General features: G+C 39.9%; 1 protein-coding gene across 1 annotated transcript in view; it reads right to left on the reverse strand.

The window, feature by feature from the left end:
* The window catches only part of znf438 (zinc finger protein 438), a 45,804-nt gene extending 19,838 nt beyond the window's left edge, over positions 1 to 25,966 (reverse strand). The window contains exon 1 of the mRNA XM_046854339.1: positions 25,783 to 25,966. Coding sequence (XP_046710295.1) covers positions 25,783 to 25,828 — 46 coding nt within the window. The 5' untranslated portion in view covers positions 25,829 to 25,966. The remainder of the gene's footprint in view (positions 1 to 25,782) is intronic.
* Between the last annotated feature and the right edge of the window lie 1,677 nt (positions 25,967 to 27,643).

The raw sequence follows: 27,643 nt of genomic DNA on the forward strand, positions 1-27,643 counted from the left end.
TCTGCTTAAACTGTCAGAAAGCGTCTCAGGGAAGCTCATCTGCATGCTCGTCGTCCTCATCAATCAGCGTATACGACAGCGTGTTCCATTTCCTGCCAAATCCAGCAACCTTGCATTGAAGTGGACCAACATTCCACAGGCCACAATCAACCTGATCAACTCTATTCGAATGAGATGTGTTGCAATGCGTGAGGCAAATGGTGGTCACACCAGATACTGACTGGTTTTCCTTCTGTCAAACACTCCCCTTTCCTGGAGGCACCCTACTCTTATTTACTTACACACACACACACACACACACACACACACACACACACACCTTCACCTAGTAAAGTTCTATCAAATTGTACAAGAAATCCTACAGGAGAATTTTCAACTTATCCACATTTACACATGCAAAAACACACACACACACACAATCTAACTATTCTGCAAATACAATATTACCCATACAAGTCTTTGAATTTCAATAAATAATGATACATTAACTATTCTCTCCTGTGTTTGTGTGCATGCGTGTGCGCACGTGTGTGTGTGTTAAAAAACAGCAACATGCATCAACGAAATTCTTTTTTTGATTTATCGCTCAGCTCATCTGCATTTATAAAATGGTCCTTGTTGAGATTTAGTTATAGATTATTCATAAAGCATTGCAGCCTTGTTCGGTTTATGAATAATCAAACGCACTAAAATGAGGTGAAGATTCATTTTATCTTTGTCACTTTTTTAATCACGAACTGGGCATAAATTGTGAAGAGTAAGGCGTGCTGAGTAATTAGCTAATGGTACCGTTTTAATAATAATGAGCTCGAAATATGATGCACAGACTAACCGCATGGTGAGGGCTCCTCTACTGAGCTGACCGGGATAATAAATCTCTGTTAAAGGACATTTCAATGAGATGGGCTTGGATCATGGCAAACGCAAAACCTGTTCCATCAAAACACGTCATCTCTGAACGAGCAGCACATTTTCCAGTCGCTCAGGTTCATTCTTTCGACACGTGGAACTAATAACTGGTCGTGGTCATGCGCGGGTCAATCTTACACCTCTCGCTAGGAGCAGGCTGCACTATATGGACAAACATATTGGGACACCTGAACTTTTACCAATCAGACGTGGTTCTTCCTCAAACTGATACCACAAACTTGGAAGCATGCAGTTCGATAGGAAGTTGTTGGATGCTGTTGCATTACATTTTCCTTTAAATTCGGAGCGCCAAACCTGTTCCAGCATGACTGTTCCCCTGTGCGCCAATCCCAGCTTCATAAAGACTTACGTCGGTCGCCTTAAAAGCTCTTGATTGGCCTGCTATAGAGCTCTGACCCCAACCTTACTGAACACCTTTAGAATTAATTGGAACGCCCGCAGTCTCCTCACCCTACATCAGTACCTTATTTTATCAACACCCTTATGGTTGAATGAGCACAAATCTCCACAAGTACACAGCAAAATCTTGAATCTAGATCAAAGGTACCACCCAGATGATGGATTGATCGAGTCTGGTTCCTCTCAAGGTTTCTCTGAGTTTTTCCCTTCCCACAGCTTGATCCTTAGGGACAAACGTACAAATATCTCTGTAAAGCTGCTTCGAGACAACCATTGTTAAAAATGCTATACAAATAAAAATAAATAGGGGAAAAAAAAGAGTAATAACAGTAAATGAGAACTACATGTAGATTGGGATGTTCAAAAATCACATAGGACTGGTCAGGGGTCTAAAAACTTTGGTCTATTTTGTGCATGCATATTACACAAAGATTGTGTAAAAGATAATTTAATTAAAAACCCCTCAAATCAGCCTACACTGACAGTACAATAACCTTTACAGACCCCTCTTTACTCTGTACTTGTAAAAAAGTGTGGTTCTTTGCTCTTATTGAAACCGCAGTAGGGCTGCGAGGACGGTTATTTGAGTCAAGGCCGATGCTTGGTAAAGTGTGAAAGCGCTAAGGGAATGCAGCGCTATTGAGTCTCTTGATAAAATAACCACCAGGTGTCTTTGTTGTCTTTTGCAGAAAGCTTGTTTAGTGGCAGACGCAAACAAAGCCGCCAGGGCTCGGTTAAAATCGCATGCAGCTGTGCCGCGGCTTAAATTAGCCCAGAGCAGCACGGCGTCAGGGGCGGAGAGCAAAATTACACCCTTCAACTTACACTCGGGTATTAAACCTAAATTAGAGAGCCGTGCTGATGTCATCATTCCGAAAAACACGTGACCCTGAGCAGCCCGGAGTCGGATATTTTAAAACCGGACCGCTAAAGAATCCGGTCCTCGAGTAAAAAGGCCCCGAATTAATACCGAGCATGCGTTCCTAAATACGGTAACATCTGAAAAATTCTCCAAAGTGTGAGATCTCGAATGCATGAGAGATAGGAACTTCTGATGCGGAGAGCTTCTCTCGGTTTCGCATAGACTTCATACAGGTGACGCTCGACATGTTCATATGTGTTTGTGGTTATTGCTTGTTAATGATCTTTCTGCAGTGCCTCAATCATGCCCTTATAAAGGCCTGCCTTAGGGTTGCACAGGCCTGCATTTCTTATCTTCATTTACATGCCTTATCTTATTTTTAGCACTCGAAATTCCAAAAAGGTCCAGATTAGCCAGGAGCTAGACTCTAATCTGAACTGAGTGCAGTTGCATCTCTATTGTACACTCTTTCACTCAGTCAGGATGCAGTCCGCCTCGTTCATGCTCGTTATGGCTTACCTCAAAAACGAACATGACATCATTTTCACCCTCTCTTCTTTTAAGCTACAAAGTGCAAGGATGTCTTCATGTTCGTCTTCTGTTAGCAAGAAACTAGTGAATATTACTGAAATCAACGTACATTTTCTTCCTCGGAATGATGAACAGCCAATGTTGTAGTTAATACAAACTAATGGGTATGCATGAGGATTGGTCCAACATGGATACTTGTATGAACAGTGTAAGCCATTAAACTAAAGAAATGCTTCTCCTGTTGCTGCTGATGCTCTACATAGCCATGTTGATTTGACACTTGCTCAACTCGGTTGCTGATTAGGGTTCCGAGCTGCGAGATGTTTTCCTAGCTGGAAGTAGGAAATTACAAGTTAACTTTCATCAAATGCTGCATTAAGGAAGGCCTGCTTTTGTGACGATAAAATTTCAGAAACATTGTGCTTTATGTCCCGACAGCAGTTTTTCAACAAAGATCATTTTTATTTATTCAATAACGATACACGCTTTTTAAATGTACCGTTTCCATATTTGCGAAATGAGTACGGTTCTGTTATCGCTTGTTATAGCAGCTATAAACAGTCCTTTCTTCACCAAATCCTTGTTCTTGAGAAAGTTCTTCGGGATTTCCTCGATCCTGAAGACATTCCAATGTTATAAATTATAAAGGAACAACTTTACAAACAAACGTCTCAGAAAACGTCTCAGCCTTACAGAAAATGTCAGTCAGCATCTGATGAACACTGATTTTCTTTGCCTCTGTACAGATACAATAAACAGTCTTCTTTCTCCATGAACAATGCGTCTACTAGTGGTGTTTTGTACAGTGGCTGCTGAATCATGTCCAGGAAAAAAAAGGGCTTTGCTGTCCTTTTGCTCTTGGAGTGCTAACAGTGTATCGCTTTTATGTCTGTACCTTGTAGAGCGGAATAGGACGAAACAGCCTGAAGGTACCCTTCAGCACCAGATATCAAAAAGAACAACCTAAGGAACATCACCACCACCACCCCCCGCTCTCTTTTCTTTCTCCTTCTGTTCCTCAATTTCACCCTTACCTACTCTCTCAGCCTCTCGCTCTCCTCTCTCCGACAGACAGAAAAAAAAAAAAAAAAAGAAAATTACTACTTTGGCGCTAAATATCATGCAAGCATAACTCTGGATTATGTCTTAACATCTAAAACACACAAACACTCTACAAGCTCAGATCCATGCCAAAATACTATCGACTAACAAAAATAAAACGTCTAATAAAACTGAGATGCGAAACAGGTTTGCGTTCTTCTGTTAAAGAAATGCTCTATTGCAAAGACCCTCACATCCTCTCAGGCGCTGTTGCGTGGTTCATCTCTATTGTTTAGTCGTGGACCACGCCCGTATTTCACAGAAACAAACGTCCTACCTTTAGTGTGCATCCTTCATCTTAAAATTCACTTTAAATATATGTTCCCAGGTGAAAAGTAGAAGCGTAATGGAACTCTGTAGAACTCTGTGAAAATGTGCAGAGTGGTACCTTTAAATCTGAGTGCAACTGTACAAGTGCACTTAAATGCAATCATATACACGTTTTCGATTATAAATATGTAAATATGCTAAAATGCGTTTCCGCTAGAGAGTGCCGTATCTCAGAACGTTGCGCTCAGAAGCAGGACTTTCCAGGACACCGTACACTAATTAGTAGCGAACCCGAGCAGACCCGGGTCTAATTAGTCAAATCAGATCTGGAAATGAATTACAAGGTAACCTGCATTCAAATAACGCCAGTCAAAACCATTCAAAACCTCTGGCTCACTAGTGCATCTTTATTAGTTTGGGTTGCTGCCTCTTTTTAAGTGGCAGCGAATGCAAAAACGGGCTTGTAAGTAAAAAAAAAATAAAGCCAAGCCAAGCCAAGAACCATCAGGTAACCAGAAGAGACCGTGACATATCAAAGTGAGGTTGGCTGGCACTGAGCACAACCCGATTCAGCCAGGAGGGAAGAGAAGGCCTGGGAGAACCGTAAGAGAGGGATAGTTAAGAGCAGAGCAGAACAGCGAGAAGGGGGCTTCTTTTAAATTGATCCCACAGAGACTTTCAAGGTTTTATGTTGGAATTTGGATTAAGCCCCTCAACAAATCACAGGATGTGAGGCAAGCCCAGAGAAAAAGAAGAAAGTACAGACGGAAAGAAAAAAAAAAAAAAAAAAAAAACAGACATGCCTTCTGGTCAGCATAAAGTAGTGAAATCTTTTTTGCTGGAGGGAAGAAAAATAATAATAAAAAAAAAAAACTGTCATGATTTAATTGTGATGGAAACCAGGCGAGATTTTGAAACATTTAAAAGGACATCGATCACATTGCCATTGCGTGTCTCATGTCTTATTAGAGCTGGATGTTATCAAAAGGCAAGAAAGGAAACTTTGGTAATAAGGGATAATCCATAGCTAGGAGTGCATTATGTATTTTTGCACAACACCTGAATGGTGGTGATATCCGTTTGTGGCCTGCATTAAAATCATGTAAACACGCTCATAGCCGTGGCTTATTCCATGTATACAATGGTCAATTTGGCAGCATTGACAAATTAAAGCGGTCATTGATGTTTGCAGTGGAAAACTGATTCCTCGAAATCGCCAAATGCAACATTATTAGATATATTACGTGCAGAAATCGTCCATTTAGCTCAGTAAGGTAATTCGGATTCTGGAGTTTATAATTGCTATGGTTAGAGCAGTATAGTAGTCAACTCTTCAGACTCCCCATGGTATGAATAGAATATATTCAACTAGTATTTCATGTACAGCGTGTCATTTTCTGCTTTTTTTTTCCAAATTCAATTTGAAAAAGATAAGACAGAAGAATACAAGGCATGCACTGTGGGGACGGCCCATAGGGGTCAATAATAATAAGGGCCTGACGCTTACTGATCGTGTTTCTTGTTTTAAAATGAGTAAAAATAAGTGCATAAACATCAGATAGCATGCATGCCCTCCTTTCTATAGGTCTGCTTCCATTGCTTGAAGGCATGAAGATTTGCTCACTACCTATAAACAGATAGAGGCTGTGATGCTACATTGCATGATATTGGTGTGTGTGTGCACGTGTTTAGAGCATTTTAAGGCCCTGTAGGTGGAGCACTATGTACTATTCAAAAATAGGTTTCTTTTTTCCCTACAAAGCACCAAAATGTACAAGTGTATGCGTGAGTGAGAGAGAGAGAGAGAGAGAGAGAGAGAGAGAGAGAGAGAGAGAGAGAAAAGAATGATTAAAATCTTTCACCTACAACCTCCTACCCCCTCAGGTTCTGTTACACCACAAAATAACTGAATCACATAGAGAAATGCCAAGCACCTCATCTTCTTACTCAGCAGTAGTTAATGGCACTTTCCAGGGGCTGGCACTGCTCTGCTACCCTCAGGCTTTCTGCTTCTCACCTGTGATTGATCATCTAGAGTGGACCTGAACAACCAAACTACCTAATAAATTATCCAATAACAGATCAAAATATATACCCAACCTTCCCCCTGTTCACAATAATGTACACAAGTGTTTTCTGCGAAGGCCTTGTTCACTCTGTGGACTGTGTTCTACCAATGTACATTTTGCTGATGATAAAACATAGCTGGAAAAATGCAAAGAAATCTCTCTTTGTGATTCGTCTCACATGAACATTCTGTGGCACTGAGGAGCTTTGCAGATGGTATTTGATTGCAGCTAGTGTTCTCACCATCATGATTTATTAGCAGTTAATAAAAAGGAAGAAAACAAAAGCCTTCTATTACAGAATGTGCCAGGCGATGCGGATTCACCAAATACTTTTTTTTTGCAGGTATTTCAATATTTTGTGATCTTTTGTGATGTGAATTATTATAATCGTCCTTCTACTATCCAAAATGCACATAAACGTGATCAGTATGTAGGCGAAAATTAGTTTGTATTATTTTAGTACATTTTTACACAATTGGCTACTGTCAATTAAATCGGAGGGAGAAAACAAAAACAAAACAAAGAAAATCTGTAACAGATGCCAAAGTTTCCATGTTCGATGGAATCATGTGTGCACGCAACAATGACAAAGGACCTACAAAAACCGTGCTGTCTTGCTCTGCTTTTAATAAACAGCATCAATAAATGACACCAGCCCTCACACAGGGGTTGCAGATACAGACAAAGTGTAGTCGATCAATTTTGCCAATATTTACCATCAGAACACCCTCAAACAGCACTCTTTACCACAATGATGAGAATCTCAGAATGCACATCATTTGAGGTGTATGAGCTTCAACACACATCTGTCAAGTTCTTTCAGACATGTATTTTGTATGAAACGGATAAAAAAAAAAAAAAAAAAAAAAAAAAGACCTAATGTGCTTTAATGTAAAAATTAAAATGTCCAAATACACAACGGTGGACATTCTTATTTACTACTTCAATACAACCTACACCAACACACCACCACGACTTCTGAAAATATCATGCGTCTCTTACAAATAGCCAAAAAGAAATGACTTGTGGACTATGCTAACTTTTATTGTGTAGAAGTAGATTCATACGAGAAGGAGCCGAGATGCTCAGAGTCCAGCAGTTGGTCTTACAACATAGTAAATAATTCAACATGGGTTGTTTTTAATAGTCTATATAGGAGTTGTGAACAATGAAAGCATACAGGAATAAGAATCTAGTGATCATTATTGCTATAAATCCATTTTGGGTTTGAGTTTGCTGATCAGAGAGGTGTACAGCCAGGAAGGAACTCGTACTAAAACATGTTTTGCTTATACTGCTGTTCCTATATAATGGTGGCCCACCGGTTGCCTGATTCCTGTGAATGCCTGCACTCTCTCAGTGGCAGGAACCATACAGAAAATTCGAACTGCAACAATTTCAGAAAAGACGAGATAAAACCCATTTCAAACCGACAAAAAAAAAAAAAAAAAAAAAAAAAAAAAAAGGGACGCAACGAAGGCTGCATTTACATAACTGAACGCGAAGCTGTACGTCTCCCTCCTGTAAGGCTTTATTTAGCCGTGGGAGTTGGAAGGAAATCCGTTGGGTGGCGGACGCTTCCTGTGTGAGACCGCAAGCTTGGTCATGGGTTTGTGTCTCTGTTTGCACACAGGTAGCACGCAAAGTAACACGTAGACTGTGACTGAAGGAAGCACAGGGCTGGAAGGAACTCCAATATTGTATTTCAATCGCTTTTGATCATTTCGCTTATCTGAATCACTTTTCGAGAAGTGCGAGGTGGATCCACTCTCCCATCACTCTTATTGGCAAGAGCAATGTAGGTAAAAAAAAAACAAACAAAATGTGCTTAAGTGGTCAGCATGTAACAATGCTTTTAAAATACAACTATATGAAATATATAGCTGACATGCACACAGAGACCGGACAGTGCTGCTTTATCTCAGAGTGGATGTGTGTGTATGTGCGGATTGTTTGCAGGGCAGTGGTTTTTGGCTCCAGCACAGCACGAGGGCAGCACTGTCTTGGCTCTGTCAGCTGGTCGAGAAGCAGGTAGGGCTGGAAATGATTAGAGCTCGCAGGGCAATTAGTCAGTGCATCACCACGCTATATTTAGAGGTCCATTTCTGGGTCCGTTCCAAACAACATCCAGGTCTGTTTGTTCCGCTGTGTCCTGGGTTTCCGTTTTCAAAGCGGTGAGCATTTCAGTAAAAGAGAGCGATCAGGAGCGATCTGCGTATAAAATAGTGAGCTTATCTATACGGAAGTGAGAAGATAGGAGAGTTGGATGTCATCGTTATGAAACGGCGCCATCCTAAACCTGGCTAAATGCGAGTGGTCATGCCGATGAATCACCTCAATGAGGTCACAGGATTTTCCCTGAAAGGTTTTTGCTGGGAATAATTACTTGCTTTTCTTCTAAATTGTTCAGAACTGAAAAATGGTGCGATTACATAGGCACGCGTCGTGTTATGTTGAATTGGAAAACATCCATAAAGGGCATTAAAACAGATCCCCAGCACTGACTGGGGTGTAAAAGAGCTGGTAAATAGCTCTCGAAAGCATCAAGGTTTTATATCCTATTGCATGATGGAGGTGCCATTTTTATGATCCCTCTGGTCAAGTTCAGCGCTTGAACCCTTTCCTGTGACTGCTCCAAGGTCTCATTGCCTGAACACAATGTTTCTGGCGTGTGACCAGTACTTAAAGCTCTGGAAAAGATGCTTCTGCTTGCTTCCATGGGTACTAAAAACTAGTGCAGCTAGAGTCTCATTTTAGTTTGCTTTCAAACCTTTGGCATTGTTTTCATGAGGAAAAAAATGATCAAAGGGTGTGCCTAAAAATGAAACCATGTTTACCACTGCCATGGTTAGGAGAAGGGGTGAGAGATTTTTATCCTTAAAAACAGGAGGTTCGCCCACGCACTCACCTGGGACCGCTCTTGGCCGGTGCGAGGAAGCCAGGAGGTTATGGGAGCCTGGGAATGTTTAGTATGAAGAAAGCGATCCGAAAGGATCTGAAGCTGTGGGAATTGGACAGGAAACATGGAAAGTAACCCTTTCCTGCCTTGAGAGAGTGTAAGAGAGAGGGGGAAAGGGGGAGAAAGGACGCAGGAAAAGTAATGCATTGAAAATTGGATTTATATCCACACTAATGACTTGTTAGAGGGTCATCAGCAGGCCGAGAAGAGAAGAAGAGTTTATACATGGGTTAATCAACCCAAAAAATAAAAATAACAACAATAAAACATGAGTATACAACATGAGCATCAAAATTACGGTGAAACCAGAAAAGTTTCATAGATTGTTAAAGGCCATTGATTAAAAATAAAATTGATGTTTAAAGATTTAGCAAATTCATAAAAACATTTTGCAAACAATAACAAAAATAAATAAAAAAATAAACGTTTTACTGAATCCACAGAACATTCTGAAATGAACAATTAACTTGTCTCTGTTGCCCAAAAAAGGATGGAGAACATGAAAATATGAAGATCGAGAGATTGAAAATAAATAAATAAATACAAAAATATCCCGGACTCACACACACAAACCCAAAACATATGCATACAAATACAGGCCCATTAGGATAAAAGACAATAATCCTGTTAAACCCATTATAAAATACAAACCGAATTAGATGATAACAATATGGCTGTTCCACAATTTGAAGACTCGGTAAACACAATAACACAAAACCGGCATGGACTGGAGGTAAAAAAAAAAGAAAGAATTTCATCAAAACGAATAAAAGAAGACAGAGTGCAGTCAGAAAGTGAGCTTGTGAAAGAGTGATGAACGCAAAGGAAGGTAAAAGAGGTAAGTTTGGCAGTCAAGCCAAGCGATAAAACAGGAGACACGCTTGATGCAGAGCGAATAAAAATGTTTGTTAATCTATCGGTCACCAAGGCAGATGAGAGAACAGTGTGTCCTGTTTTCAAGATGGTGTGTGAACGCAGAAGGGATTCCAGAATATCCTCCAAGTTCATTGGATTAAAAAAAAAAAAAAAAAACACCTCACATGACTTCTAATACGTATAGAAAATGCATTATAGCAGAGGAACAAGAAAGTACACGAGGGATTACATATAGCGTGACAGATCTGCTCTTGGCAACAGATAGAAGAAAAGAGGGCTGGGTTAATATTTAGTCACGTCAAATGATTCATTATAATGATCTGAATTTATACTAGGGCTGTCAAAATGTAGTTCTGCACACATGTTTCACAATTCCTTTTTTATGCACTGGTCCATGTTGAAAACTCTAAAATGTTGTGTTGAGTCAGGAGTGAAGGACACTCGGAGATCCAGAAAGTCATTTAAAGCCGACTGAAGGACAAACACACCTTAGAAGGTTTCACTGAATGACTTTCCATTGCAAGCATTTTACTGAAACATTATACAGGCACTTTCCCCCCCCTTACTCTGAACTCGGCGAGATATTCAAGGGATTAATACTTCAGCATTTTTGAGTGCACATGGCAGGTGTGTACATAAGCTCAGCATTTGGTATTCAATATTCGTTAAAGGGCAACATGGCGGAAGAAAATGGTTTTATAAAGGGTTCTCGAAATGCTTATCGCTCTACGAAGCACAGACACCATAGTTCCAAAAGTATTGGAACACCTTACTTCTTTAGCCATATGTTGTCCCCCCCCAAACTGTTACAACAAAGTTGGAGATACACAACTGTGTATATATATATGTTTATATGAATATATGGTTAACATGGGTTAGAATGGAAGACCTTGAGGGGCCTGATATAGAGCTCTAAACTTAACCTTACTGAACGCCTTTAGGATGAACTGGTCTTCTGACAGGACCCTGGGTCTCCTCACACTACATCAGTATCTGACCTTATTAACATGCTCCAAAATCTAGTGGAACATCTTTCTAGAAGAGCTGTTCTCTATAGTGCATCTGCTAGTGGTGGAAAGTAACAAAGAAAATGTACATATCAGTACTTTATTTAAGTACAGCAAGCCACCAATCAGGGTAGAGTGTGCACTGTTTTGAACTTCTATTGATTGCTGTATCTTCTTAGCATGAACATGAAGTTCAGCGTCAGTTCAACAGCAAGCAGAACATCTTGAAGAGGAATAAAGGATGGAAGAAACTACAGATTCGAACTTGCCACAGCACCCGTGGCCTTATTTTACCTTTAACTTTTACTGGTGTAATGTTATACAGAGTTTTTCTGTACTTCAATTCGAATTCAATTCAATGTGTACTTCATCCATCACTAGTATCTGCACATGATGCACACACCCCTGCTTACACTGCACAGAGAGAAGACTAATAAAAATATCAATTGAGTGACTGATTATTTTCACACTGATGCAAGTCTGTAATCTAGATAGAGAGAGAGAGAGAGAGAGAGAGAGAGAGAGAGAGAGAGAGAGAGAGAGAGAGAGAGATAAAGAGAGATCTGCCAAATTCTATGAAACGCCTTTGGAGACGGCTTATGGTAGAGAAATAAACATTCGATTCACGGGCAACAGCTCTGGTGGACATTCCTGCAGTCAGCATGCCAATTGCACGCTCCCTTAAAACTTGCGACATCTGTGGTTTTGTGCTGTGTGATAAAACTGCACATTTTAGATTGGCTTTTTATTGTGGCAGATTTAGACAGATTCGTGAACAATATTTGAGAGAAATTGGCCTTTTCTGTACATAAAAAAAGTCCTAGATCCTTTAGTCAAGCTCATGAAATATAAATATATGTGTAAATGTGAAATATTAGGCAGGATGGATGAACAGTATTGCAGGTGTATACAGGTGTATTCAGATACACAAATAAAATAGATATGCAGATGTATGTAAGGCACAACATGTGTAGAGAAAGAGGGGTATAAATATTACAATATGCAGTATATACATTGTATGTAGACTTGTGCAGGAGTTATATAGAGTAAGACTGCAGTTTATCATATGCAATGACAGATGTTTACCTCAGGGAACTGGGGACTCTGGTGTGCATGATAATGATTTCAGGTTCTTGTGTCAGGTGAGGAGGCCGGGCGGGAAGTCTGTGTTTCAGGTCATCCCAAATTGTTCAGTAGGATCGAGGTAAAGGTTTACAGCCTACAGTACAGGCCGATCGAGTACTTGCAAAACTCAAAGTTCTGTTCAGTTTCCTTCACTTGAGAACGAACGGCTCTTTCATAAAGTCTTCATGAGAACCCAGAATCTCAGAGGTGATGAGACGATCCAACACATGCAGCACTGTTTTAACTGACCAGCACCTTCTGCAGTGTGAAGTGAACACTGCTCTACTGGTTGCTGAAAACAGAGGAATGTTGACCACAGCTGGTCATTGTTGAAAGTTCCACTGAAGATCATGTGACCTGGTTCGAATTCAGAATGGAATCTGGAACTGAACCCTCCCTAAACTAATCCCACTCCCATCCACACACACACACGCCATGCAATCCACGTGAGGACATACCACTGTCATAATTGGTAACATGGCAAATTAATGCTTTGCTCCACCTGACTCCAAGCACAAACGCACCCCAGGAACCCAATTGGGTTTCATTTCTTACATAAAAACTGCGGTGTTTTAAACCAGCCAAATGTGCCCACAAGGTCAGATAATCTCCAACAACCGAGATGAAGTTCTCGTTTACAGTTCTGGATGATCTCTAAAAATAAGTAGAAATGTGAGATGGCGGTTATATAGAAATCTGATGTTACAGAGTGAAAAATAAAAAGGAGGAAGAAAAAAAAGATAGTGAAAGAAAACAGCTGTGTACAAAAGATCAAGTTGGCAAACATGAAGAGCTGAGAGACGTTATAGAAAGGGATCTAAAATAACACGAAATGGGCAGGTGAGACCTCTCTGAAGCACTGTGAGCACTGTGCGTGCCATATACGAGGAAGGCAGAGAAGGAGAGGAGGACGGAATGAGTGAGGGAGCGAGAGGAAAGGTAAGGTCCAAAACGAGGCAGCTGGGCTCTATTACTCCACACTGGCCCTCCTCCTCCATGCAGGAAATGAGCAATCATTTAGTAGTGACAGGTACATGCTGAACCTCACTATCTCGCCTCTAAAACCGAGCAGATACTGCACACAGCCAGCCAGCATTAACCTCTCAGCCCACATACTGGCGTGTGTATAAGGGTTTACATGAGTGTTTTAAGGAGAACAAAAGTCCCTGACAGAATAAAGTGAACACAGTAATTTTGAACTGCAGCAGTATAAAAAAAAAAAAAAAAAAAGGTTTCTCAGAGTTGGAGAAAAGTTCAAACATGTGTGGTTCTGGTTTTGGGAGAAGTCCTCTGCAAGTCTCCTGTGTATTATGAAAGGCTGAGCATGGCTGATTTTAACTGGGTGTGACTGTGAAGCGAGACTTAATGTACTGTCTTATCCAGCAAGAGCACACCTTCCTGAACCGACAATAAAAACCCTGAACACTGATGAGAAACACAACTTTGTCATCATCTGCATTTTATCTGTAGTGTGCACTTATACATCGGGCAGATTCGAGAAGGATAGAGGGTCGGAAACCGAAAAACATTGTGAGGAATGCGCAGTAATGTAATCTGTATTGATTATTTAGGAACTATTTTACGGAACTAGATTCTGATTGGACAAAAAGTCAACTGCAGGACAAGTCGCATGTACAGTATATATAAATGCATTCGTTATTGATCATTTCAGAATAATTAAAAAAAAACATGGTTAATATCAAAACATTTATTAAGGATATTATTTCAGTATTATTTCGAAGGAGCCACCAGTGTCAGAACTTTGTAACAGTAACTGCTCATTTACTTTTTCTGACATGGGAAATTATTCAGGGTCATTACTGTGAGGTATTTGTGGTTTCTGTGTACCGTGACGAGCTGCAATTCTGCTTTATTAACTACATCAGGGAGAAACGAGAGGAAGAAAGGATAGACGAGGAAATGACTATTTACAGCCGACAGATCGAACTTGTTTCTACAATCTCAAACATAATTCTGATATGTATGCCGCCATATTTTCTTTTACAGGTAACAATCCTTAGCATGGTAACAACCTGTTGTGGTTTAAGAGGAATAAAACCTTCCAGGATGTGCTGTTATAGAAAAATACTCAACAACGAGCAGTGTGTTTTATTACTTATCTACCACCTGACCTTATCTTAGAGCTGTCAGTTTTTGAGGTAGACTTTCCTTGTGTGCCCTCAGCACAGCACGGACACTGAAATTGGAGTGTGTGTGTGTGGCAATGGTATGTATAGAACAGTAATGCTGGTGCTCCTATCAACGTGAATAAATCGAAACATAATTTAGGAGAGAGAAAAAAAATTACGTAAAGTACCGGGATGGTTTAGGAAATAATATTTCATTCTGTATCTACAGTGCATCTGGAAAGTATTCAGAGCGCTTCACTTCTTCCAGATTTTATGTTACAGCTTAATTCAGGATTAAATATTATATTATATACAGGATTAAATTTAAAAAATTCCTCCAAATTCTACAAACCATATCCCATAATGACAACATGAAAGAAGTGAGTTTGAAATCTTTGCAAATTAATTTGCATGTACATAAGCATTCAGATTTTGCTCAATAATTTTTTACGAATTACAGCCTCAAGTCATTTTGAGTTTGATGCCCTGCACATCTATTTTATGGCAGTTTCTCCCATTCTTCTTTGCAGGACCTCTCAAGCTCCATCAGGTTGGACGGGGAGTGTCAGTGAACAGCCATTTTCAGATCTCTCCAAAAATGTTCAATTGGGTTCAAGTCTGGGCTCTGGGTGGACATTCACATGTCCCGTAGCCACTCCCTTTGTTATCTTGGTTGTGTGCTTCGGGTCGATGTCCTGTTGGAAGATAAACCGTTGCCTGACACATAGCAGGTTTTCATCAAGAATGTCTTTGTATGTTGCTGCATTTATCTTACCCTCAATCCTGACTAGTCTCCCAGTTCCTGCTGCTAAAAAACATCCCCACAGCATGATGCTGCCACCACCATGCTTCACTGTAGGGATGGTATTGGCCAGGGGATGAGCGATGTCTGGTTGCCTCCATACTTGATGCTGGCCATTCAGGGAAAAAAGTTCAATCTTAGAATATTGGTTTCCCATGGCCTGAGAGTCCTTCAGGTGCCTTTTACTGAGGAGTGGCTTCCCTCTGGCCCCTCTACCATACAAGCCTGATTGGTAGAGTGCTGCAGAGATGGATGGTTGTTCTTCTGAGAGGTCCTCTTTTCTCCACAGAGAAACGTTGGAGCTCTTTACAGAGTGACTATCGGGTTCTTGGTCACCTCCCGGACTCTAATCAAGTTGGAGAAACATCTTGAGCATACTCAGTTGAAACAGGATGCACCTGAGCTCAATTAAGTGTCGCAGCAAAGGCCGTGAATATTTATTTACGCGATTTTTCTTTTCGGGTTTTCTTTTTTTTTTTTTTGTAATAAATTTGCAAAGATTGCAAACAAACTTTCTTCACGTTGTCATTATAGGGTATTGTAGAATTTGGAGGAAAATTATGAATTTAATCAATTTTGAAAAAAAAAGCTGTAACATAATACTTTCCGGATGCACTGTATCTAAAGTGGGAAAAAAAAATAACCACAAAAGGCATACAAATCCAATATCATCCCCATCAGAAACAATATAAAGACTTTTGAAAAGACTTTAAATCACCAAAAACACTTTTTAAAGTCTAGATTAACAGAAGTCTGGTTAAGCATAGACTGGGGCGTTGAATAAGTGTGTAGTGGGTTAATGAACTTGAGATTTATCCACCCTTTATGTTTTTGCAGGATTCCATTTAAGACTGAATAAAGCCAAAGAGATCTCCGACACCTTCAAAGTATTTTCTATATATGCCTCATTACTGCTTTCTCTGAAAGATTTCGACAGTTCTCACAGCTGATTTTTGCTTCGTCAGCTGTGATGCTTTATATAGACGGATATGCGCTTTGCCAGGAAAGTCCCAATCAACTACATTTACCACGCGTTCATTTTGATCGAGGATGATTCATGGAAAGTTAACAGCTATGCAGTTGATAAATAAATAAATAAATAAATAAATACATACATACATACAAGGATACCAATATAACTTACAGCTGTTCCTGAACAAAAACAAAAAGTACTTGTGTTGAAGACTCCAAAAAGAGCGATTCATTTAACATAGAGTACGAGTTTGATCTCGATCAAATCTTGATCACAATCGTTTTTCGTGGCTTGCTCGCAAAATGTTCCTCCGATTCAAACTTGTCAGAAACAACAAAACCATGAAAAGCTGAGATGTGCCACTTCAAATATCACCCAATCCAACTGAACCCCTAGATCAAACTGGTTCTAAATAAATCTTAATTTGATTCACCTGAATGCATTATTTACTCATCCACACAGACCTCTAAACACACCTATTATGACTTATTATGAAGTCCTGAGCACATGTTTCTCCTCAAAATTCCAAACACACACGCACACTGCCATTTTGTTTTGCCTCCAAGCACATACTGCCAGAGGCTTGGAAACGTCCAATTACAAGACCATTTGCCCAGCTCGCTAGTCTCACTCTCTTATTACACCAAAGTATGCAGCCATCGCAAAGCTAGAAACATCATGGGATATCAAGAGATCATGGTTTGTTACAAATGGGAAACCAAATGTACTTTTTTCTTTTTTTTGGTTGTTGTTAATACGACACTACACTGGGTCAGCTGATACCCAGCTGATAGCATCTGCATGCTTCAGAGGCACAGTGACAACATGCTTCAAGACACGTTGTGTCTTGTATTGACTTGTATCAGATTACACAACACATGGTCAAGGCATTAAAATTGGCAGCAGAACAAAAGCAAAATCAGATCAGATCCCAGTCCAGTGTTTGAGGATGTAATGACTTGAGAAAAAAGCACTTGGAGAAGTGCACTTAGTGATACAGGATATCAAGTGAAAGCAGCAATAAATGACATGATAGGAAAAGGGAACAAATTAGAAGCGTTAGAAACGCATGGTTCATATTTAGGCTTATGTAGGTCCATCTCTATAGAATTAAATCCTGACTTGGAGAATTTTCACTTGAAATTATTTGCATAAATCTTAAGTAAATTCAAATGGGCTCACATCGATGTTCATCGATTGTGCTGTTGTCCACTAATTTATTAGGCATTTGGATGAAGGGCTTCACAGATCTCAAACTGGCTGCATTCATGCAGTATGATCGAAAAAGCTGAGTGAACTTGTTCCACTGGCAGCCGGACACGACCATGGCACTGCATAGCGCATACGTGGTGGATCGTCTTCTTTTCCTTTGATTCTTTCCATCTCTTTCGTCCAGATTGCTATTGGTCTCATCTATCCATAAAGGCACTTCCACACACACACACACACACACACACACACACATACACACACACACACACACACCTCCACCTTGGATTAATTCTGGCTGAAAAGACATAACATTTTCAGCCAAGCTATGAACTAATTGCCTGGTTCTACACACCATTTCTGCTGAATGTGCATTTCCTTCTCAAACGGCATTGTTCTCATCAATGTTCCAATTCCTTGGGCCTCACGCTGTTGAAAACAGCTTGACCAAAGGTGCTGAAGTAACTTGCTTGAGTATTCCACATGCGTGTGTACTCTTCCAGCAAAAACATAAGATAATTACCCCATCTGTGAACCTCATGTAACCTGCTAAAACATAACAAGGCAATAATTACTCTGTAGTTCTCATAGGATGGAGGTAATTTGTTTAGTATTATTACCATTAGGCAAGGACCCAACTATCCCTGTAGATATTAAAGCAATGAATAAGCTTTATCTTCTACTCCTCAGGTTTGTTGGGGGGGGAGTACAAGTTCACCTTGGCTGGCCTGGAAATGACCTCATGTCCAAGAACTTAATTGGCTATAAATATGAAACTGGACAAAGGATTATTGCTTGGAACAAATATTCTCTAATGCATGGTTGCTCAACAATGCTTTGCAGTAATAAAAAGTAGATCCACATACATAGACTTCGCATTATCAGGATCAATACAGCCACATGACACACAGGCGTTTCTTAGAACTAGTGAGACCATAACATCATGTGCTCATTGGTCGATAAAGATCATCTTTGAAGGAAAGAGCATCTTGATGTCATGCTCTGTCTAACACTCCCCTGTCCTGGAGGCACCCTACTTTCAGTCACACACACACACACACACACACACACACGTCTCCAAGCATGTCGATAACTCTCATCCGTGGATCCAAAATAATACAAATAAAAAAAATAAAAAAAAACTATTCAGCATTCAGTGAGGGAGACAACATTCCCTGAAGGCTACAAATCTCAGCGTTAGTCAAACCCGCTATGAAAACAGGTCTTGCCACAAAGCCACCAATTCTCAAAGATTACACCCAGGGTGGATGCTGGGCTGCTGTAGAAATGTTGGAGAAGACTTCAAAGTTTAAACATGCTTGCTTGGGCCTTCATCTGGCAGGCACAAAGGCTCAGTTTTGAGGAATTGGTAATTAGACCTACTTTAAAAGTGCGTAAAAACAGACTCTGTTTCTTTAATATGCACTTCTAAAGCTCTCGTTCAGTGTCCTCTTCAAACAATGAATGAAAGCATGGCGTAATAAATCGGAAAATAAATCAGCAGTGTGGCTATTTCTGCACTCTGACCCAAAGCAGCCATCACACTTAAGTTGGTTATTTAATATTACTATAACTGCGTATGACGATTATATCTGCATGCCCTAGAAAGTTTCTTTCCACTTGCACCATTACACCAATTTACTACCAATTACCACTGCGGCTTGCTAAATAATGGCATTGTTTTCAATGTTTTCATTGTAACAGAGGTTTTTAATCCGCACATTGTTAAATATGAGGTCTGCCTTATGAGATCCTGTGTAAAACTAGAGTATTAAGGTCACTTTGTGATTGGAACTGCATCTGACACTATATGAGAGCCATGATGTTATAGAAACTAAATCAAATCGGATTCAAGGATACAATGGCGCTGTGGTATAAAACACGGTTGCCAGATTGGAGAATATTTTCCATTCAATAACGGTATAAAACCTTACTAAAGGAGTATTTATTGGCCTCTAGTTAACTTGAATTCATAATCCTTACTCTTTCCCCATCTCCATATGCTTATAATTAGCACAGTCAGGCTAAATCCCTAATCTGGCAACCCAGACATAAAATTAACAACATAAACAAAATCTAATCAATAAATATATTTGCAGTGGTGGTGAATATGGACAAAAAACACTGATGCGGTATATTTTCACTCATAGCAACAAAGGCTGAACGAACTTTATTATTTTTGATAATAATAATGTTTATTTTTGATAGTTTTTCCTTTTCTTTCTGTAGACAATATGTGACTATTCACTTAGTTAGTGTGTGACTGTATTTGTTGGCACCTTCTTGATGCAGTGAACATATTTGTTACTGCAATGTGGTATTATTATTACTGTAATGCTAAAAACACACACACACACACACACACACACACACACACACACACACACACACACACACACACACACACACACCATAGCACGTGTGCATGTTTGGCATGGCAATAAAAGCTTGTGACGAGAGGCCGAGGCTGACATCGGGCTGGGCAGGAGACATGTTAATGTGGTCAGAGTAATAAGTGCAGGTTCACTCCCTTGACCACAAAACCACACACACAACTCCTGACTCATACCGGAGTCACCTCATTATAAGAAGTGAGGAAGGATGGAAAAAAAATAATGGGTAGATTTAAGAGAATGAAGAGAGAAAAGGAAAGTGAGGTTAAACACAATATTACATGGAAGGAAAGCTACAGGACTGCTCTCTAGGCCATTCCACATTATAAGTGTCAAAGTTCGTACGAAACGTCGAGTAACAAGTAAACAGTTTGCGTCTTGCTTTGAGATTATCCAAGGAAAGAAGTGGCAAACACATGGAGCAGTCACTTGCCTGGTATTTAACAGTTTCCTGCCTCAGTCATCTGATCAGTATTTAGTTCCTTCCTGTCTGATTCAACGATTCCGTTTTTTTTAAAGGAAGAAATGTCACTATTTGAACTATATCATCCAAATCACACACACCTGAATTACACTGATTTTCTAATCAGGGAATGATGCAGCTTTTTTAACCGCAGTCACATCTGTAACCAATCAGCCTTCTTTAAAGGGAAAGAGGTCATGTGACTAAGAGACAGGAACATGACTTCAGTTTGTGGGAACCATGTCTCAGCTGCTATTTTTACTCCCACACATAAACATCAGCTGGGTTACTACTAAAGTCTCGGCCATTTTCACATTTCCACTGTTTTTGTTTTACCGGAATTCCTGCAGGCTCATTACAAGCACACAGTCTCTCTGTGTTTAGTGCCATGCAGTGACTCGGGAGAAAAAGTCTGTGCATTGTCTCTACCTGTGACCATTATTTTATTAGGCCTGTTGGAAGATAAAGCCAGTTGGGAACGATTCATACAGACTGCCAGGGAGTGCAATTTATTGGGGAATGAAACATTCACTAGGCCATTACCAAGTTCACTTCTACACTTCTACATCTGTAGCCGCATTCATTATTTACACTATTCCTTGTTCTTTGTGGGTAAACTAAAGGTGTGCTTGGTTCCTGTCTTTCAGATGTATAAAACAAGTCACAAAAGAGCTACTTTAGGAGTTGATTAAATGAGGAAAACACGAGTTTGTTTAGGTCCAACAAAGTATTTATTTTACAGCAATCTGACTCTTAAATACATGCAAAATGAGATCGAGAGCAAAACAGATCACAAGAAATGATTTTCAACAAATTTTTATGCTGACACCTGCCTTACACTGACTAGTCAACTTCTGCATACTTTTAGTGAGGTTAAATCCTTTCACCTACACCAGCCACTCATTTGACTCTGAACATCTCTGCAGCACACCCATACAGGCTTCTTTATAATGTGTGCAAAACAAAACAAAAACAACAGTGAATGAACACTCTTTTTATCATGACCCGATTTCATTTGTTTCTGAAACACATGCGCATGCACAATTGTTTCTTGCAGGCATTACACTGCTTAGTACTGTTGGGTTCTTCGAGTTTTGAATGAATTCCTCAAGCGCAGATCAGTTTCACTGAATATAGTCGCTGATGACGACAGTATAGCAGCACATAGCACTGAGATAATGCCACATACATTTCAAATCTGGTTTCATCCATGACAACTGGAGGTGTGTGTTCAATCGAAGGACCATCTAAAAAAGTCTGCGCAGTTCTGATTTTAAAACCTGACTCTTCTTTCCACACAGTCCTGAGCACAAAATCCTTTTAGTGTCAACCCCAACCTGGAAATGTGAACACACCCCTAAGATTTTCTGTGATGTAGACATGGGACAATTTAGAGCAACATTCCAGAGCAGTAAACAACATCTGTTCATATTACTCAGTCTGAACACATGGGGACAGAAGAATCATCTCACATTGTACACAAGTATGTAAACACGGTGTTACACGGCTGAATACATGAGCGTCGAGCAAAGCTGCCCAAATCCAAAGTCAAACAAAACAGATGACTCCGCTCAGCCTTGTTCCGTGACCTCTGTGAATGCAGAATATGAGGTATGAACAGGCATGAAGCCCTGAGTTGAGGTTCCACCTCTCCTGAGCTCCACTGAACACAGAAGTTGAATTACTCACAAAATATGCAAGACCACAAGCGCATATATTTTCCTTGGCTGCAGTTTTGCACTTTACAATGAAGCACTTTGATCCTAAAACAAAGACATTTGTTCTGCATAGGCTCAGAAACTCTCTCAATGATTAAAGCCTGGTTTTCCCGTGCTGTCCTGAGCTCTAATTGCAATGCGGACACACTCGGTATTGCTGACGTCCACAATGCAAGCTGGCTGGTATTAGTGTAGTCGAGGCCAAGGGTGTGTAAAGCTCTGGGAGCCAATAGGAGAAAAATCTGATCATTTCCCATTACGCTCTGGCCTTGAGTTTGTGTGTGTGTGTGTGTGTGTGTGTGTTAGTAAGTGAGAGAGTGTAGGTGGGTGATGTTGACATGGTTCTGATTGACCGGAAATGTTAAATAAGCATCTGCAATAAAGAAAAGCCTCCCCCTCTCTCTCACCACATGTGAAACCACACAGTGTCTTTTCACCTGCAAAAACAAACCTCGACATCCTCTAAACGTACTTCGAACAGATTTCTCCACGCTGCAGCACACATTTTGTGGTACACAAGTCTGAACTGCCAATAAACACGCAACCAGCAAGATATAACGTCTTGCCTCTTCGTTGTCATCAGCATGATTATGCCTTTGGTACGCCCACGTTCTCACTGAGGAAAAGCACTGCTGGCCCAGATTTTACATTTAAATCCAGGATAAATCTACAGCCAATTAACAAGCTAATTCAGATAAACACTGCATCCTATCTAGAGCAGAGGCAGTACAGCTAATGTGCACGACAACTAAATTGGGAATGTGGGTCATGAATCTACCCAAAATCGCCAACGTAAAGTTTGCAACGTTACTCAAATGTGACCGGATAAATCGGTGTCACGCAAGCGCAATGCAAATACACCAGTCTCTTAAATGGGGCAGGGCCATGGTAGATTCAGCAAACATATAGGGAGAAATTCATATTTTTACTTTGGAAAAAAAGCTAGGTTTGTCAGAAGCAAAACACTGGACATAAATCTGGAAATAGTGAAGCATGGTGGTGGTAGTGTAATGCTGTGGAGACGCTTTAGATGGGTAGTGACAGGATGAATTTCGGAAAATACAAAAGCAGTTACACAAGTCTAGCATGCAAGACACTTGAGATTAAGGTGAAGGTTCACCTTCTAACTACACTAAAATATTGGGAGGCAAATCTCAACAGACTTGGTAGAAATAACTTTGGCTTCAATTTTTTCTACAAGCACTGACAAAAGGCGTGATTACCTATGCATTCAACAAATGCCTACGTTTTAAATCAGAGGCCACAGTTCTATTCTAGGAGAGTTGAGTGCTTCATTCAGGTGAGAAGCGAGACCTTGCCTTGGTGGAGGTTAAGTACCTTCTGATCTCATCCATGAACGATGGAAAAATTGAATGTGGGATGGACAAACGGATAAGGTTGGCAGGAGCAGTCTTGCAGTCAATCTACACGTCTATGATCAAGAATCTCTATTCATATCCAGGTGGTGGCTAGAAACTCATAAGGATGAAACAGAAATAAAGATACTGCTCTTCCAAATTAAAAGAAGTCAGTTACTTTACAAGGATAAGCAAGTCCACTGGACAGAAACCCAAAGGAAGACCCAGGATCCACTGAAGAGATTGTATTACAGTTAGCAATCACAATTAGCTTTAGAATATCCAGGGATGTCCCTAGGAGGAATCTGTGGCAGAGAAAAAAAAAAAAAAAAAAAAATTTATTTTGCCACTATATCCCCAAAAGGGAGAAAAAAAACAAATAAATGAAAGACATTAAAACACAAGAATGGGATGTGTCCAGATTGTATGCATTAGTATACACACGTCATGGTTCGGTAGTTAAGGCTCTGGATTAATAATAAGAAGGTTGGTGATTTAAGACCAGAATCATCATGCTACCACTGAAAGATCTTTGCTCTTAACCCTGTCTACTCCAAAGTTGCTGTATCCTAAAGCTGACCCTAAAGCTTTAATGCAAAAAAAAAAAAAAAAAAAAAAAAAAAATTTAGTTTGTATTTGACCGAACTGGCCAATTAGCCAACTGGATAACTTTAACGAAGTTCAAAGTTATCATATTAATTATATATGTGCTTAAAAGTGCATTCACAGAAACAGAGTAACTTTCTGTAACCGGGTCCCGGTTAATATGAAACCCTTTTGACGTAAGGAGAATTCACCCCTTACGTAAAGTAAAATCAATATAAATACATCTGTTTCTAAAAAGGCTCCAAGCAGACAAAACAAGCGTTTCTCTAGTCTGAGAAAATAAAATTCATCTTTTTACCAAGTATGTAAGTCAAAAACCAAACACTGCTCATCTCTGAGAACAGTGAAGTTTTCAGTGTGTCCTTTTCAGGGATGAGGGCAAGATAGATGAAGCCCTGGTCAAGAAACTTGTGACTGGAGTTTCTCCTCCAACAAAACAACTAATACACTAGTATGCCAGTCGCATACCCGCTCCGATTACGAAAGCAATAGAGGTAAAGAGAATTCACCTGTACAGATACCAGTCTCTCTAAGCTCACAGCTCATCTCTCTTCCAGCATGTTTTTTGGACAGTGGGAGAAAACTGGAGAATCTTTAGGAAACCCAGTCATACACAAAATGTTCAAATCCAAGGTAAAAGTGCTTGCCACATGTACATTCTAGCAAAGTGAAATTCTCTCTTTGCATATGCCAAGAAGCTGGGGTCAGTGCACAGAGTGAGAAATGATACAGCACCCCTAGAGCACAGATGGTTAAGGGCCTTGTTTAAGGGCCCCACAAGTGGCAGCTTGGCAATACCAAGGCTTGAATCCCCAACCTTCTGATCAATAACCCAGAGCCTTAACCACTGATCTTCCACCTCTTAGACAGGAACCAAAGTTTAAGATCAAAACCCTGGACAGCTTGTAGAAATAAGTGTAAAGAAAATGTTCCGGTGTAATAAATGTTAACACACGCGTGTGCACGATAATCAATTGATAATCAGCTTCCTTGATACAAAGTCTATTTTGAATAAAACCATATCTGCATCATTTAAAGTTTAACGACTGAATGTGCTGAGAGATTTAGTACAAATGGAGGAGTTTCATAGAAACGCTTCTTCACGTCTCTATTGTTTTCAAATGTGCTTTACGTCTGATAAATAATAGACTCTGGATTGAATTATAATGCCACATGATTAAATCACAAGCTCCCACCATAGCAGGCTAATCAGGACAGGTGGGAAAAACATACACAACTTATTTGAGATGTAGATCTTAAGACTTAAGTATGTTTTAATCTCAATCTTGGTCTTAATTAAAGGTTTTTGTTTCCTTAATCAGCCATGGTAAGGTGTATGAACTTTTCCTAATGCACTACTGAAACTCACCTTTATGAGTGTATACAACCTCAAGTGCAACACAGAGAGCAGTTTAAACTGATTAATGAGTGTCAGGTGTGAAAGCTCGTGGTTAATAAGAAAATGTTTTCACAATTCACACGTTTTTATTATTATTGTTTTACTGAAACCTCTGAACTCTGACGAGCTGCAGCTCATCCTCCTGCTGTTTAATGTTGTTTAAGGTCATTCCTTGTTCTAGGTGCATGTTGTTCTTGAGTAATTGCAATTTTTTTATCTATTAAAAGTGATTCAGTGTCGGACAGCCAGATTTGATTTATTGCTTGGAAGGCATTACACAGTTCAGAGCAAAGCTAATGCTGAGAATAAGCTAATCTCTACATTATAAAGCTAGCTAGTAGCGTAGACTGCCGTCCGAGAACAATGTTAGCAGCAGCTTCATGGGCAACCCTGTGAAAATGTTATTTTTATACATGAAGTTTTCTATAATGTATTATACAGTTTGATAGCTTGTGTTATTGTACAGTATCGGCCTGTAAGCTGCACTGGCATCTCCTATTGGATGAAACACAGCCGTAATAAGGCTGTACAGGAACCCCATTGGGTTTTGTTTTCTGCAGGAGAAGCGAAACGACACGACGAAACAAACATCTTTTGCCTCACCTTTTAATGTATATCCTTCTGCTCCCTCACAGAGCTCCTCATACATTTGCACTACGCAACATATTCGTTTCTTATGAAGAACGACACAGCTTCACAACTGTTTCTGTACAGCCATTTTGAACCGGACCATAAACAACTCTCTGTGGGAGGGGGGGTTATTGTTAAGATCCCCGACTAGTAAATTGACGTCGATGTCATATCATTTGCTGACATATTATAACCGCTTAAACTATTAATGAAAAACATAATATAAGCCTGAAGGCCTATTCAGTCAAGTTATGATTTTACCGTGTTAACGAAAATGTTGGATCTTTACCCTCTGTAAAGAAATGGAACGGCTCACTCAACATCGGGTCAGCGCTAGAAATTTCAGCCAATCAGAATAGGCAACAGTGCAGCTGTCCAATCATATACTTCGCAAAGTAACAAGCGAATCCGCCCCTTTACTGAGACAGCATTCAAATACAAGGACAGGAGAGGACAGGAGAGGAGGGGCAGGAGAGGACAGGAGAGGACAGGACAGGACAGGACAGGACAGGACAGGACAGGACAGGAGATGAGAGAAGAGGACCGGAGAGGACAGGAGATGAGAGGAGGGGCAGGAGATGAGAGGAGGGGCAGGAGGGTACAGAGATTTGAACTTTTTTATTATTTATTGTTAATTTTATTACCAGATTTTGAGAAAAACAATAGATTTTTTTTAAAACCAGGTGATTTCTATTCGTCTGTGTAAATTTATAATGTTTTTGTAATATTATATACTATTGTATAATATGCATATCAGAAAGATGTACACAGTGTGTGTATGTGTGAACAGTGTACATCTTTCCAATTATATAGTATATAAAATAATATTACAGGTACATACATATATTTAATGTCAAATCACTTTTTTACTGTTATATCAGTATTTTATAGAGTAAGTAAAATACTCTCTCTCTCTCACTCTCACTCTCTCTCTCGCTCTCGCTCTCTCTGATGGTGTGTTATAGCTGTCTGTTCAGCGAGAAGAGCCATTTGGACACACTTGTCTGTGAAATCTGTCATAGTCAGCAGACACAGTCTGAGAAAGAGTGAGTCAGTGTGCAGCCTTGTGTTCCACAGGTTCAGTAGCTGGACAAGCGTGGCTGATTATCAGCTGCTTTTCATCAACTCTCGAAGCTTTCTTTGCTTTTCTTTTCTTTTTCGAAAAACCACAATCAAGATCTACAAGTACATTTTGCCGAACATGATAGGAATTTTAATATCCCAGCAGTGCTGTTAGTTATTAGATATTGACCCGCCTCCACACCAGTCCCTAACATCCCACAATCCCACTAAAATCCATAATTATAATATGAATGTCAGTGACTAGTAAATATATCAGGTTTCGATGTTACACAAAAATCCTTTCGGATTACAAAAGTTCTTACTTGGAGGCAGACCTCTGGCCACAGGCAGTTGTTTCATAATCTTAAAAAGAATAATAAAAGAATCCTGGGTAATGATTGAAATTGGGTAAATACATAAAAAAATACCTTTACAGAAAAATCTTTACAACATCTCTCTGCTTCTCTCTCTGAAACTGGAAACCCCTACATCATCCTTCATCATTAATAACTTGACGGGTATCTATGACAGGTATGAGTTTAGTTTCTGAGTCCTCACTGTTAGATTTGTAGTGATTTTTTTTTTTAGACAGTGGCCAAATCTCAAAAAAATATACAACACCTACTGTATCACCAACATTTACTTAGTAAGCTAGCTAAATAGATTAGCACACAGGTTCAGTGGCTATTGTTTCTGAGCTGAAGTTTCTGAGTACAGACCTGTATGTCTACTTTCTTCTGTCCTCTCCCTCTGTGCTGGTAATCCATCGTGC

The sequence above is a fragment of the Silurus meridionalis genome, chromosome 7 (genome assembly GCF_014805685.1).
Source record: "Silurus meridionalis isolate SWU-2019-XX chromosome 7, ASM1480568v1, whole genome shotgun sequence".
Classification (NCBI taxonomy): Eukaryota; Metazoa; Chordata; class Actinopteri; order Siluriformes; family Siluridae; genus Silurus; species Silurus meridionalis.